This window comes from Scyliorhinus torazame, chromosome 6 (genome assembly GCF_047496885.1).
Source record: "Scyliorhinus torazame isolate Kashiwa2021f chromosome 6, sScyTor2.1, whole genome shotgun sequence".
In the NCBI taxonomy this organism is placed as follows: domain Eukaryota; kingdom Metazoa; phylum Chordata; class Chondrichthyes; order Carcharhiniformes; family Scyliorhinidae; genus Scyliorhinus; species Scyliorhinus torazame.
Genome location: NC_092712.1, coordinates 165552033 through 165566003, shown reverse-complemented (window position 1 = coordinate 165566003; position 13971 = coordinate 165552033). Strand labels below are relative to the sequence as shown.

At 39.7% G+C, this 13971-nt stretch overlaps 1 protein-coding gene across 1 annotated transcript in view; it reads left to right on the top strand.

The window, feature by feature from the left end:
* Positions 1 to 13433, top strand: part of pdk4 (pyruvate dehydrogenase kinase, isozyme 4) — an 80289-nt gene extending 66856 nt beyond the window's left edge. Inside the window, exons 7-11 of the mRNA XM_072509056.1 lie at positions 3174 to 3250; positions 3828 to 3926; positions 5601 to 5711; positions 8353 to 8466; positions 11016 to 13433. Of these exons, the coding sequence (XP_072365157.1) occupies positions 3174 to 3250; positions 3828 to 3926; positions 5601 to 5711; positions 8353 to 8466; positions 11016 to 11159 (545 nt within the window). The 3' untranslated portion in view covers positions 11160 to 13433. The remainder of the gene's footprint in view (positions 1 to 3173; positions 3251 to 3827; positions 3927 to 5600; positions 5712 to 8352; positions 8467 to 11015) is intronic.
* Positions 13434 to 13971: the final 538 nt, after the last annotated feature.

Genomic DNA, 13971 nt, shown 5'->3' with positions numbered 1-13971 from the left:
ACTTGTTATCTATTCATAGTTGGAACAAGGTCATTAAGAATTCTGTCATGTGGCGTAACAATGATATCATCAGCAGTTTGGGTGGGCTAACAGTCAGTCCATTCTAGCAGCCTATGAGAAAACATCTTTCCAGTAAAGCTCTTGTTTGTTTGTACCTTTGTGGTCTGCAAGCCTATTCTTTAAAAATACCACAAAGAAAACTGGCGAGGAGGTCGGAACCAAGTTGACAGACTCTCAGAAAATAAAGATATATAGAAAAATTATCGATCCATGTGCAACCATCCAAAGAAAGGATTCAGAAAGTAAAAACATCGCTACACCGAAGCTGGTGATGGAGGATGCTGAATAATAGTAGCAGCCATCTAAGGAACTAGAATTTAAACACCGATTTTGGAGAAAATAACATAAAAAAGAAGGTTTCGAAGTGCGCTGACCGGAAAGTTCTGGAACACTACTCCCTCTACTTTGAACAGAAAGTAAATGAACAAATACCCTACAACGATAGTTTAGAGCTGGGGTGTTCTAGACTCTGAAGGAAACTGGGTGCGCTCAGGGGTACCTTGTTTAGGAAAAAGTGTGGTGACGTTAAAATATTTGGTGGCACATTTGTGCTTGCGCAAACTTTTCCATAGTAAAATGGAGGGGATTTTTGGCACTATTGGACCATATGATGAAAACACTGAGCACTGGAGTTCATACACTAAAAGATTCAAATACTTTGTCCAGGCAAACATAATTTTGACCTTCCTGAGCGCGATGAGGGAAAACCTTTCAACCTCCTGCAAAATCTGGTGCATCGGGAGAAACCAGGCTCGAAAACATATGGTGAGATTGTGGAGACATTGCAGGGCCACCTCTCGCCTAAACCTTTGATTATTGCTGAGCAGTTCAGGTTCCGCAAACATAACTAACAAGATAATGAATCAATCACATAATTCGTAGCTACTTTGAAGAAATTAGCTGAATACCCGAGTTTGGAGATGTCTAAATGACACCATTAGCGACAGACTTGTGTGTGGGTGAAGAAGCGAACTATCCAGAAAAGGTTGTTAACAGAAGGCAACTTGCACCTGAAGAAGAAAGTTGCTCTCTATGGAACTAGCTGATAAGGAAGCGCAACAATTAAGCTGGAGCTGGAAGTTATGTTGAACTTGTGTAAGGCACAAGTTCAGCCTAAGCTGGAATATTGTGTCTCTTCTGGGAGCCACATTTCAGGAAAAATGTGATGTTTTGAAGATGAATTGGGGAAGTTGGGACTGTTTTTTCTTTGAAAAGGGAAGGCTTTGAAGATATTTGATACAGGTATTCAAAATCATGAGGGTTCAGGATAGAGTGGATATGGTGAAACTGTTCCCACTCTTAAAAGGATCGAGAATGAGAGGGCACAGATTTGAAGTAATTGGCAAAAAGTGACATGAGGGAAACTTTTCATGCAGTTAAGGTCTGGAATGCACCGAGTGTGATGGAGGTAGGTTCAATTGAGGCATTCAAAAGGGAAGTGGACTATTATTTGAAAAGAATGAATGTGCAGGGTTATGGTGGAAATTGGGGAATGGCAGTAGGTGAATTGCTCATTCGGAGAGCCGGTGCAGACAATGGGTCAAGTGGCCTCTTTCTGTCCTGTCACAATTCTGTTTCTTTCAATAACTTGGAGTGAAGAATGTAAGCAGAAAAAAACTAAATTGGAATTTAATGCTAATTATCAAAATTTCAACCTCCTGACATCCTTAAGTGCTTTGCAGTTTTGCGTTAGTCGTCAATATATGCAGGCAAACACAAGCTAATCTACATATAGGAAGACAAAGTGAATGGCCATCTAAATCTGTTGGCATTGTGTTGATTGAGGGATGAATGTTCGTTAAACTGCAGGGAGAACTCTGTTTTCCTTTGAAAATATACCACACGTTCTTTTATGTCCAACTGAACAAGAGTTTGAACATCTGTTTAGCATCACCCAACAAAAGGATGTGGTATTTCCAACAATGTGGTGCTTCCAACCCTCAAATATTGCATTAAAATGTCTGCTTGGATTATGGCCTCAAGTTCTGGTGTAGAATTTAAACCCACAGTTTTGTGATTCATACAAATATATATTGTATGAATCACATTATGAAGTAATTGGCAAAAAGTGACATGAGGGAAACTCATGTCACTTACTTCATATTGTAGGCAGCACGGTAGCATAGCGGTTAGCGTAATTGCTTCACAGCTCCAGGGTCCCAGGTTCGATTCCCGGCTGGGTCACTGTCTGTGCGGAGTCTGCACGTTCTCCCCGTGTGTGCGTGGGTTTCCTCCGGGTGCTCCGGTTTCCTCCCACGGTCCAAAGATGTGCAGGTTAGGTGGATTGGCCATGCTAAATTGCCCTTAGTGTCCAAAATTGCCCTTAGTGTTGGTTGAGTGGGGTTACTGGGTTATGGGGATAGGGTGGTGTGGGCTTGGGTAGGGTGCTCTTTCCAAGAGCCGGTGCAGACTCGATGAGCCGAATGGCCTCCTTCTGCACTGTAAATTCTATGAAATTCTATGAAATATGTGTTAGAAATGTACATATACCCTACTCCAAACCAAAACTGGATGGATTGCTAACTGAAAAACTTCTTAAAATTAATGGTTTGATTTGTTTTTGCACTCCTGTAAATCATGAACTAAATATTGTACATATTTCCCTAATTCTGCTCCATAATTAAATATCCACCAAAGCTGATTTATTAAATATGATTTATGATGATTGAAAACTGCAGACTTAAGGACTGAGGTTATTAAACGTGTGACCAAATCAGCAGCACAATTAACATTAATGTTTCTTGACTCTTGTATGACGGAAATCGGGCAGCACAGTGGCACAGTGGTTCGCACTACTGCCTGCGGCGCTGAGGACCCTGGTTCGAATCCCGGCCCTGGGTCACTGTCCGTGTGGAGTTTGCATATTCTCCCCGTGTCTGCGTGGGTTTCACCCCCACAACCCAAAGATGTGGAGGGTAGGTGGGTTGGCCACGCTAAATTGCCCCTTAATTGGAAATAATAATTGGGTACTCTAAATTTATATATTTAAAAAATTGTATGATGGAAATAACAAAGTAGAGAAGATATAAACCTTGAACTTCATAACCTATTAAGTACAGCAAAACAATTGCCAGTATCTTCATGCATGTATTTTCTTCTCTTCTCTCCCAAAGGAAAAGCTTTGGGTCATCCTATTCAAATTGTCTATGTTCCTTCCCATTTGTACCACATGCTGTTTGAGCTTTTTAAGGTAAGGATCAACAACCTTTTGCAGATTGTCAACTGTAATTTTGAAGTGAGGTAGCATGGCAACAGGTTATGTGAGTAAAGCTATTTTGCAACTGGTTTGACTGGTAAATCAGTGAAATTTAATGCTGGGTCACAATTCTAAATCATAGAGGCTGTGCAAAGTGGGATTGGGAACACCCTTACATTCTGTGATTTGAATGTGAAGTGCATTCCATAGTTGGTATACAGTTTCTAGTAGTATTTGGATAATTATTTTCTTTTGTATCAGATTTCTATTAATTTCACATCAGCTGTGAGTATTGCACTTGGGAGCAAGGTAATCTGGCTAGAACAGAACTTTGCTGGGTTTGGGTTTTGTAGAATGAAGTTTTGTAGATTGTAAGAGTTTTTTCCACCTGAACAGCGATCAGGAAGGTAATGTTTCATTTTAAAAGTGAGACTGGGAACCTTACACAGCAATAACATGTATTGGAAATTTGATTGGAAAATACAGGCTGCTGTAAGTATACAATCAGAAAATTACCCCACAAATCATCATCCCTGTATAAACTGTGTCTCTGGATTCTGTTCTATTTCAGAATGCAATGCGAGCTACTGTGGAGAATAACAAATCCAGCACCACTCTCCCTCCTATTAAAGTAATGGTCGCTTTAGGAAATGAAGATCTTACCGTTAAAGTAAGTTTAATGAATGCAGTTTGGGCACTGTCAATGTGATCTGATTGACATTATTAAAAAGAGATCAAAGTCCTGGACTGGCTCAACAAAACCCTAGGGCGATAGTGTTAATATCAGAGTGCTGAAAGGACTTATGGAACAGATTTGTGGTGCACTGAAAATAATTATGGAGCAGTTGTTCAACACAGTCAGTGCTAGCTACTTATCCATTAGTCTACTATTCCTTCTGTAATAGATGGGAAGGGAGTATTGAGTGGGGTCTTTGAGGTCACAGTCAGGGACCAAGATGCTTCCAATTTACATTATTGACCCAAGATTCAGAAACTTTCAGATGATATAGATGGGGTATTGCAATTGGATGAGGCAACTAATGAGTTACAGAATAAGTTGGGGAAGATATTCAAGTGGGCAGAACAATTGTAGATGAAATTTAATACAGACAAATCTAAAATGCTGGACATGGGTGGTGTTTGAGTGGTAACTGGAGAGAGGTAAAGTCCCAATTTTTGCAACTTCCTTGTCCATGTTTTCATTTATCTGTGACTTACACGCCGCATAGCCCATCACATGAGCAATGTTCACTTATTTGCGTTTTCTTCTCCCCTCTCGTCTTTCTCTGGGGAGACAGCAGCCATGCCGGAGCAGACTAAAATGATTTCACCTGCAGTGCAGTAATGGGATGAACCCGAAATGGCCAAATCTCTGCACTGATTCTTTGAGTATAGGATCAGTTAATTTACCCTAAGATACTAATTTCATTGTTAATTAATTTTGCAGAAGACCTTTGAAAGCCGAGGCAGATATACTTTGCCAAATTTATCAGTTAGACATGACTTCCAGAGTAATGAAACATCAGTAAGCAACTCTGATTGATTGGAATACTATGCTAAAGTGGAGGATAAAGCAAGTAATTGTTGAGGTCAGTTACTCACACCTACTGACACCTTTTTATTCGGTGAGTACCTGAAAGGTACAAACTCGGAGGATCCATCGATCTGTATGGGGTTGGCTGATCTCAACTCGGGCAATGATGAGTTGGCACATTTGGCCTTAGAAATCAGGTTTCCTACTCCACACCATTATCCAGTAACCTTGGTAAACGTGTATGAAAGTACATATAGTGAAACCAATGCTGCCTTTGTATGGCTGGAACTTATCTAATTCAATCCCATTCAGAAGCCTATTCTTCATTTGTAATTTTTGCCATTTGCAAGGTTTCACGGGATCATAATCCCTGTGAAAAGGCAGGTCTTTATCCTTTGTAATGTTACATACAGTAAAGAAAATAGTAATCTGGATGTAAATTTAATTGGCAGGAGCAGAACAACAGATACAAACTAGAGAAGGATAATTTTTAGGACAGATATCCAAATCTTGTTTTACCGGCATACAGTGATCAACAAATGAAATCATCCAGATAAAACCAGCCGTCAATCATTTATGAAGAAGTTGGATGTTATCAGAGGGGCAGCCTTAGTAATTCTGTGTATGCATGTATCAAGTAGACCGAATAACCTTTCTCATTCCCACTATTGTTTTGTGAATGTATCTGGCAGAATATATGCTTGATTTGTATTCCAATTTGGGATTAATAGATTTTGCCTTCTACTTTTAGTTTTTACTTCTAAGTTTGCTGAAACGAGCACTTATGATCAAAATTCCATTTATTTTTAGATTTCTGATAGAGGTGGTGGTGTCCCTCTCCGGAAAATTGATCGACTGTTCAGTTACATGTATTCCACAGCTCCTAACCCAGTAGTACAGAATTTCCATACAGCTCCTCTGGTAAGGAATCCTTGTATATAATTGCTTGTAAATGTGCATCTTTTTTTCTTTGCTCTGTTCACCACCCCCACCCCCTAGATTTTTTTTTCTCCATCTCCTTAAAATATTCGCTGGAGCCTAACTGCACAGATCTTGGAGGCCTTCTTGTACCTTGTGCATTCTGGATATCGTGTGCCGGATTTCAATTGTGGCAGACCCAATTTTATTGTCCTCCGATGCTGTGCACCCTTTTCCCAGTAGAATAGCTATCTGCAGACAGAAGCCCAGCTATTATTTTGTTTTCCAATCTCTTTGAGTATTGAAATCTGTGACTTTTGTATAGTGGAATACCAGTTTGTCCAAGACTTTGCTTTTTGTGGGCTGCTTTGTCATGGAGCCATCTGGGTATCATTTAAAAATAACTTTACGTTCCATTAATTGATGTTCTGATTTAGGATTTTCTCATCCGTTAGGCACCCTTGACACTCGTTTCCAAAGCCCCAGGCCTACAAATTTCAAACACCAAATAAAAAACCAGGTTGAGGGCTTTGAAGGTCAGATTGGTGGGATCAGAGCCACATTTAATCCATGGGCCTCAAGTTGGTAATTTCCATACTGGCCATTGTAGACGCTAAAAATGGTGCAACCATATAAACCTGGAGTCACGTCTGAAAAACCTGTTTATCTGACCAGGGCATAATCATTATTCAAGTAGCACCAGATGTAATCTGAGCATCTTAAGAACGACGAAGAATTCAAGATCATAGAATCCCGACAGTGTAGAAAGAGGCCATTCAACCTATTGAGTCTGCACCGACCCACCGAAATAGCACACATACCTAGGTCCACTCCCCAACCCCATCCCCGGAAACCCATAATCTAACCAACATGTCTTTGGACTCCAAGGGGCAATTTAAATGAACAGTCCATCTAACCTGCACATCTTTGGACTGTGGAAGGAAACCGGAGCATCCGGAGCAACACACGCAGACACAGAGAGAATGTGCAAACTCCACACAGACAGCCACCCAAGGTCGCAATTAACCTGGGCCCCTGGTGCTGTGGGGCAACAGTGCTAACCACTGTGCTACCATGCCATGAATAATTCTGCAATCTTGTGCTTTGAGGTGGGAAGTCATTGTCAAGGCATGTGAATCACTCACTCAGTTGTCATTTTGAGTCCATTATGACTCAACTTTGAAACTGAATAGAGGCAGAAATGTGATGGTTTTAATGCTGTTAAGGCAGTGGGTCAGGTGGAGCAAAATGGAAGGCCAAGAATAGGCGGGGGGGGGGGGGAGATTAAATTACAAATATGTCTTTGAACAAAAGTCAAAGAGTGGGAATGGGAATGTAATAGTAAAGGAACAACATTTGTTCAGAGTAGATGTTAATAGCAGAGTAAAGGTCAGCGCTGGGATAAATTTTGGTTTTGGGGGTCCAGCCGGGTTGAGGGAGGCTTTCAGCTCAATTACTGAGTCGGGTCAGGGATGAGAATCAGGCTTGCGGGTGGGGGCGGGGAGGGGAAAGAGGAGGAGCAGGAAGTCCCGTGCAGGGATCAGTCTGGGTGTTTAAAATAGTTACATAGAAGTTAAAAGAGGTCTATTTATAACTTTTTCGGAATAACTATTAGTGTAGTCCTGGCACAGCCATCTGAAGTTAGCAATTTAAATATTTTTTAGCGGATAGTTAACAGCGAAGTGCAATTGTCCGGGGGATTAGTGGGCTTCTGGGTCATTGTGGTGCAAACACTTACCTCGGAAATTCCAAGAGGTATTCCCCAGTGCATCTTCGGTGTGCCCTCTAAATCTGACAGTGGTTACTCAGACGTTACAGCACAATATCATAAGAACTAGAAGCAAGATTAGGTCGTTTAGCCCCTCAAACTTGCTCCGCCATTCCATAGAATTATGGTTGATCTGACTGTGGCCTTGCTCCACTTTCCTGCCTGCCCACCATGACCCACGACTCCCTTGTTGATCTGTATAACTCGGCCTTGGATGTATTCATTAACACAGTCCCCAAAGCTCTCAGGGTAAGAATTCCAAAGAATAATGACCCTCTAAAAGAAACAAATCTGCCTCATCTCAGTCCTAAATGGGAGACCTTTTATTTTTGAACTGTGACTCCTAGTTCTAGAATCCCTTGCGTGGGGAAATATTCTCTCAGCATCTACCCTGTCAAGCCCCCTCAGAATCTTTTATACCTCTCACTCTTAAGGCAACTACTAAGACTTCTATAGTGTAGCACTCTGGACAATAAACATGTGCTGCCACAGCAGAAACTATTTGAAAAGCTTTTACACACTAGGTGATCGCAAAATCTATCTCCAAGAAGTTTTAAAAACTTTTTTCCAATAAGAGGCAATTTAAGGTGGCCAATCCACCTAACCTGTGCATCTTTCGGTTTTGGGAGTGAAACCCACGCAGACACGGAGAGAATGTGCAAACTCCACATGGACAGTGACCCGGGGCCTGGATCAAACCTGGGTCCTTGGTGCTGTGAGGCAGCAGTGCTAATCACAGCACCACCATGCCGCCCTCAATTCCAACAATGTTGAGTTTTCATTTCAGAAAATCTATACTTATCAGTTTGAGTATTGAAACTGCAGTTTCTTTGCGTTGCATTGGATGCTAAAATAATTAAGGCTTTTCTTTAACAGGCTGGTTTTGGATATGGACTCCCTATTTCTCGCCTCTATGCTAAGTATTTTCAAGGAGACCTTAACCTCTATTCTATGGAAGGGCACGGTACAGATGCTATTATTTATTTAAAGGTAAGGGGGGGGGGGGTGAAGCCTGCACTGACCTCCGAAACACCACTGTACCTAGACCACCCCCTCACCCTATCCCCATCACCCTGCACATTGATAATGGCCAATCCACCTAACCTGCACATCTTAGGACGGTGGGAGGAAACTGGAGCACACGGAGGAAACCTACACAGACATGGGAGAAGGTGCAAATTCCACACAGACAGACACCCGAGGTTGAAATTGAACCCGGGTCCCTGGCACTGTGAGGCAGCAGTGCTAACCACTGTGCAACCCTAAACTATTTCCTTTGCTGGGGGGTTCTTTCTGCTATCAGGTCCTTGAGGGTGTGTAATATTCACCCTAGGCATAAGCTGTAACTCCCCTTTTACTAAATATATTCATTACCCTAACCAGATGATATAGCCTTTTCTTTAAATTGCCTTTAAAGAATTGATAAAGACACAGAAAATAATTGTCTGAGCAGGGGTATAGTTAACTAAAGAAGTAGAAGGTACTGTGTGTAAAACTAGTCAATACAATATTGAACAAATGAACTTTATGTACAACTCTTCCAGATTGCAAATAAGTGATGGCTTTAAATCACAAATATATTGGCTTGATTTTGCTGGAGGGAGTACCGTGTTGGATAGATTTACAACTGCACATGTACGTTTAAAATAAAATACCCACAAAATTGCTGGAAGTGTGAGCTAGTAACAGTGCAGTGAGTGCAACAGGGTATCTGGGATAAAAACAGAAAATACTGGATAAACTCAGCAGGTTGGGTAGCAGAGTTAATGTTTCGAGTCCAATCTGGAACCTTGGTGAATAACTGGGCAAACCACCTGTCTCAACCAGAGAAATGAAAGGATTGAGAAATAAATAAAAGAGAGTGAGTTAGAGTGGGGGAATGCAATATCAAATCGGATACAGAAATAAAAATTATGAGGGCTATGAAGATTGGCTTAAGAGAAAGCAAAAGGAGTACAGAAAAGCAAGGTTTGAAAAAATAAAACATTTTTATAAACCATCTAAAACCATTCACAACCTTATTGTTTACTTTCTGGGCAAGAGAGCTTAATAGTCATTGATAATTATCACATCATTAATAGCATACTTAAGCTATTAATTACTAGACTTAACTTTATGTGGTGAGTTTAGTGTGCAAATACTGAAACTTCTGAAAATCATGTGGTGGTTTAACAAGAGAAGCCAAGTCCTTTTGCTGATCATAAGGGTCTTCTGTGAAATAAATTCCAACATTCTCAGTTTAGGTTCTCATTGTCTTTCAGTGCAAAACTGCCCTTAATTCTGGCACTAATAAGGTTGCTGATTTAAACACCTCTCAGGACAGATAAGAAGTCAGTCATGGCTCAGTGCGATCTCATTCACTTCTGAGTAAAAAAGGTTGTGCTTTCAACTCCCATCCCAAAGATTGGAACAAATAACCAAGGTAGATATTTCAGTGCAGTGCTGAGGGAGAGGTGCCTTCTTTCAGTTGAGATATTAAATCAAGGTGCCATACGTCCACTTGGGTGGAGATAAAAAGATCCAAATGGATTAATTTGAAGATGAACATGGGAATTCTCCCCCCGGTGTCCTGACTACTATATATCCTACAGCCTACATTGCTAAACACAATTATCTGGTTAGTATCTCATTCCCGTTTATGAGATCTAGCCATGTGCAGATTGGATGCTTATTGCTTGCACTAAAACTAACTATATTTCAAAATTATGTAATTGGTTTAAAAGCACTCTGGAGTATCCTCTGAGAGTATGAAAGACATTATAAAAATGTAAGTCTTTTAATTGTGGCCTCCTGGTGCAGTCGACACTCTTATTCTCTGATCTAAAACTGTTTTGGGGTTGGGGCAAAGTAGGGGTGCTTAACTCTATATCTATCTGGTAATGCTTGATGCTGCCATTGGGTAACGTGTACCATTCGAGCTATTGGGTGACGTGTACCATTCGAGCTATTGGGCGACGTGTACCATTCGAGCTATTGGGCGACGTGTACCATTCGAGCTATTGGGCGACGTGTACCATTCGAGCCATTGGGCGACGTGTACCATTCGAGCCATTGGGTGACGTGTACCATTTGAGCACAAAAATTGATTCCAAGGTTTTAATTAAATATAGAATATATTTAGATCAGAGTATGGAAGTGTTGGAATTTTATTTAATACACATTTCCTACATCCCAAAAATTATACAAATTGACTACATGTCTGACGTCAATTAATATATTTGGAGAAAAGTCTTAATGTTTTTACTTTGAAACTTGGACAAGTATATTACTCTCCACGCTAATATGGATAAGCATTCCTGTGTTCAGGCGTAGTGTCCACCAATCTTGCACTGCCAAAATAGTATCTTCATTTAGGGCTCAATTAAAAGATAGAGATTATGCCACCTTTTTTGCTTTGTTCAATCATCAGAACATTGTCATTTTTAAAAAATGATTTATCGTGGGTACTGAAGAACTATAGTGGCTTATTTGATATTAAATGTTTTGCATTTGGAAAAATCTTTCCAAATAATTGTTAACTTTTGTAATTATTTTCATAGGCTTTATCTACAGATTCAGTGGAGAGATTGCCTGTTTTCAATAAGTCTGTTTGGAAACATTACAAAAGTAAGACTGAAGCGGATGACTGGTGTGTTCCCAGCAGTGAGCCCAAGAACCTTGCTAAGTTCGATGATCACATTTGAAGGAAACTATTATGAGGTAGAAGGTTGAGTGATGTTCACAATCAGACCGTGGCCTTTCTGGATAAAACTACCAGTGGAAATTACTCATGGTGTGAAAATGAATTGGTGGTGACTGTGTAGACTTGTATAAAGCATTCAAACATTCATATAGTTATTATCAACTAAGTATGTCGGCATTGCTTTGAGTAGTGAATTGGACAGTGTTCACCAGACAAAAGGGAACAGCACTGTGTGAATTGAATACTTTATTTACAGAATGAGAATGGGGAGGGAAAAAGAAGGCAACCATGTGTAGACTTGCAGTTATTTAATCCTCGCTGTGTTTTTTTTTCCATCTGCTTGACTGAACTAGAAACTTGGCATTGTGGGAATTACAGGCTTATCCTGTTACACTAGTGTTTGGACTAGAACTAAACAATGATTTTACAGATGGCAATACTCCCCTTTCTTTGAATGTAAATATAGACCAGGATCTCATTTAGTGTGACGGTCCGTATCCTCATCACCCAGCATCAGAGATTTGAACATAATTTCAAGAGAATATCAGGAGTGTTCTCTCTAATGGCCCAAATATAAATGCATGAACTAAGATCGCCAAAAAGAAAAATCTGGTCATTTATTCAACAGGTGGTTGTGGAACTTTGCTGTGCGCAAATTGGCTGGAGAGTGACTACACTTTTTTTTTTTTTTAAAAACACAATCACTTTGGGACATCCTCAAGTTCTGAAAGATGCAATATAAATCCCATTTCTTCATGTCTATGATGACAATTTGTGCTGTCCAGGGTTTCAACAGACGTGCCTGTTTTTTTGTTGTTGAATGAGGGACAAAAGTCCTTCAGGGTTTCAAGTAGAAAAACAGTAAATGAAGGGGGGAAAGTAGTGACTTCTGATATGACAGGAGTCTCAGAAAAGAGGCACCGTATCACTTATTTTGGACATGGGTTGGGGTGGCATAGATGAAAGGTAGAACTGGGGAAATTATCAGCTTTTGAATTTTTTTTGTTGCAGTTGAATTGAGCTTTCATCTCCATCCTACTCTTTGGACAACATGCAAAGTATACATATATGTGGTTCTGCTAGTTACCGGTTACCAATGTGCCTTGCAATTAGTTATAAAATTATATTAAGCTTTGGTGCCAAATTATCTGAAAGACTGAACAACTGGGTGTAAATCTGTCAGTGTCTTGTATGTACTGGAATGGACAATGTAGACATTCTGTGTAAATAATAATAGAAGCCTGTTTATCATGCCTCTGCTGAATCTGTGAAATCAAAACACTTACATTAATATAATAGTTTTATAATTTGTGCATAATGATTGAATTGTGATTAATAAGGTTAGAACAATGTGAACAGCCTTTCAGAACAAAGGGACTTTTTTGGTGCTGAAATTAAAATCTCCTTTTGAATATTCAGATAAGTGAATCTAAACCTTTGTGGGCTGTTGCAATGTGATTGTTACGACTTTTTGTTGGACAATAACTGGTACCCATCTCATTGTATTTCTGTCTTCAGTAGTGCTTACATTTCACATTGATTTAAGTTACTGAGAAGAGCCATGCAATTCAACAGCACCTCCTGGTCTCCAATTAGATTGTGTGGATTTATTTTCCTGCAAATACTGTGCCCGCCTACACCACATTGTTAATTACACAATTGAGGTTATTTCAGGGTGAGAGCAATTGGTATTGAATTTATTTTTAAAGTATTGAAGTATTAATTTCAATCTTCAATTTCTAATAATTCAAAGGTCATTTTATTTTTTACAAATTATGTTCTACACTCTTTAAGACAATTTGCCCCCATTGTGTTTTATCAATTACAATTTGTGATTATAAATTTCTCAGTGTGTTGTTAACTAACTTACATTTGTTTTCTTTGACCCACAAGTGCATAAAATAAACAGTAAGGAGCTACAAATATGAGCAGAAAGTGGATGAATGTTAAAGGCTTGCAAAGGAAATGGAAAATAGAGCCGTTACTAATGGGTTTTTACATCAGTGCTACTGCCTTTAGTAGTGTCTGTAATTTTCCTGACCTTTCTCGCACCTGCTTTATATTCCTGGTTGCTGGCATCTGATTCTGTGCCATTTGAATTTTTTCTTGGCAAGAAGCCTAGCAGAATAGCTTGTTATCTGCAAAATGTAAATTGAGCTGAAGAGCTTGATAAAAGTATTTCTACAACCTTTTCCAGATGTATATCATTGTTCCTCTTCCACTAATGGAATATACCCTGTCAGATAAAATAAACCACAGTGCTTTCTTATAGAAACAGCATTTTATTTCAAAACAATCCCTTAAACTTTTATGATACTTGATATTTTTTCAATGTTTTGCAGTGTAATTTCTTGAAAAAAGGACATTTAAAATCAATAACCATCAAAATAGCTCTACCTTTGTGCACAGAAAATTGCAGAATAACTAATGTACAATGACAATTGACAAGGAAAGTTCAGTTACTGATGTATTTATCATCTATGCTTGAAGAGATGAAAAATCACCTTTTATAAATCCTGCTCAAAGGAGAACCAGGTAATCTCTCTCCTCCCCCAGGTGCCCTCTTGCCATCTGTATGTGGCATAGATTTTATGAATTGTAATTCCTGGCACATAAAAATTCAGGCCCAGAGGGCAAAACATCTGAAATTAATGTAACGTACAGAAATCTGTTGGGGCTTGCTGAACTCCCAGCTTAAAATCTTGGCATCCAGGCCTGTCATTATGAGCTGGAAGTAGACTGTTGCATCATTCATAGAATCCCTACAGTGCAGACGGAGACCATTTAACCCATCAAGTCTGCACCAGCCCTCA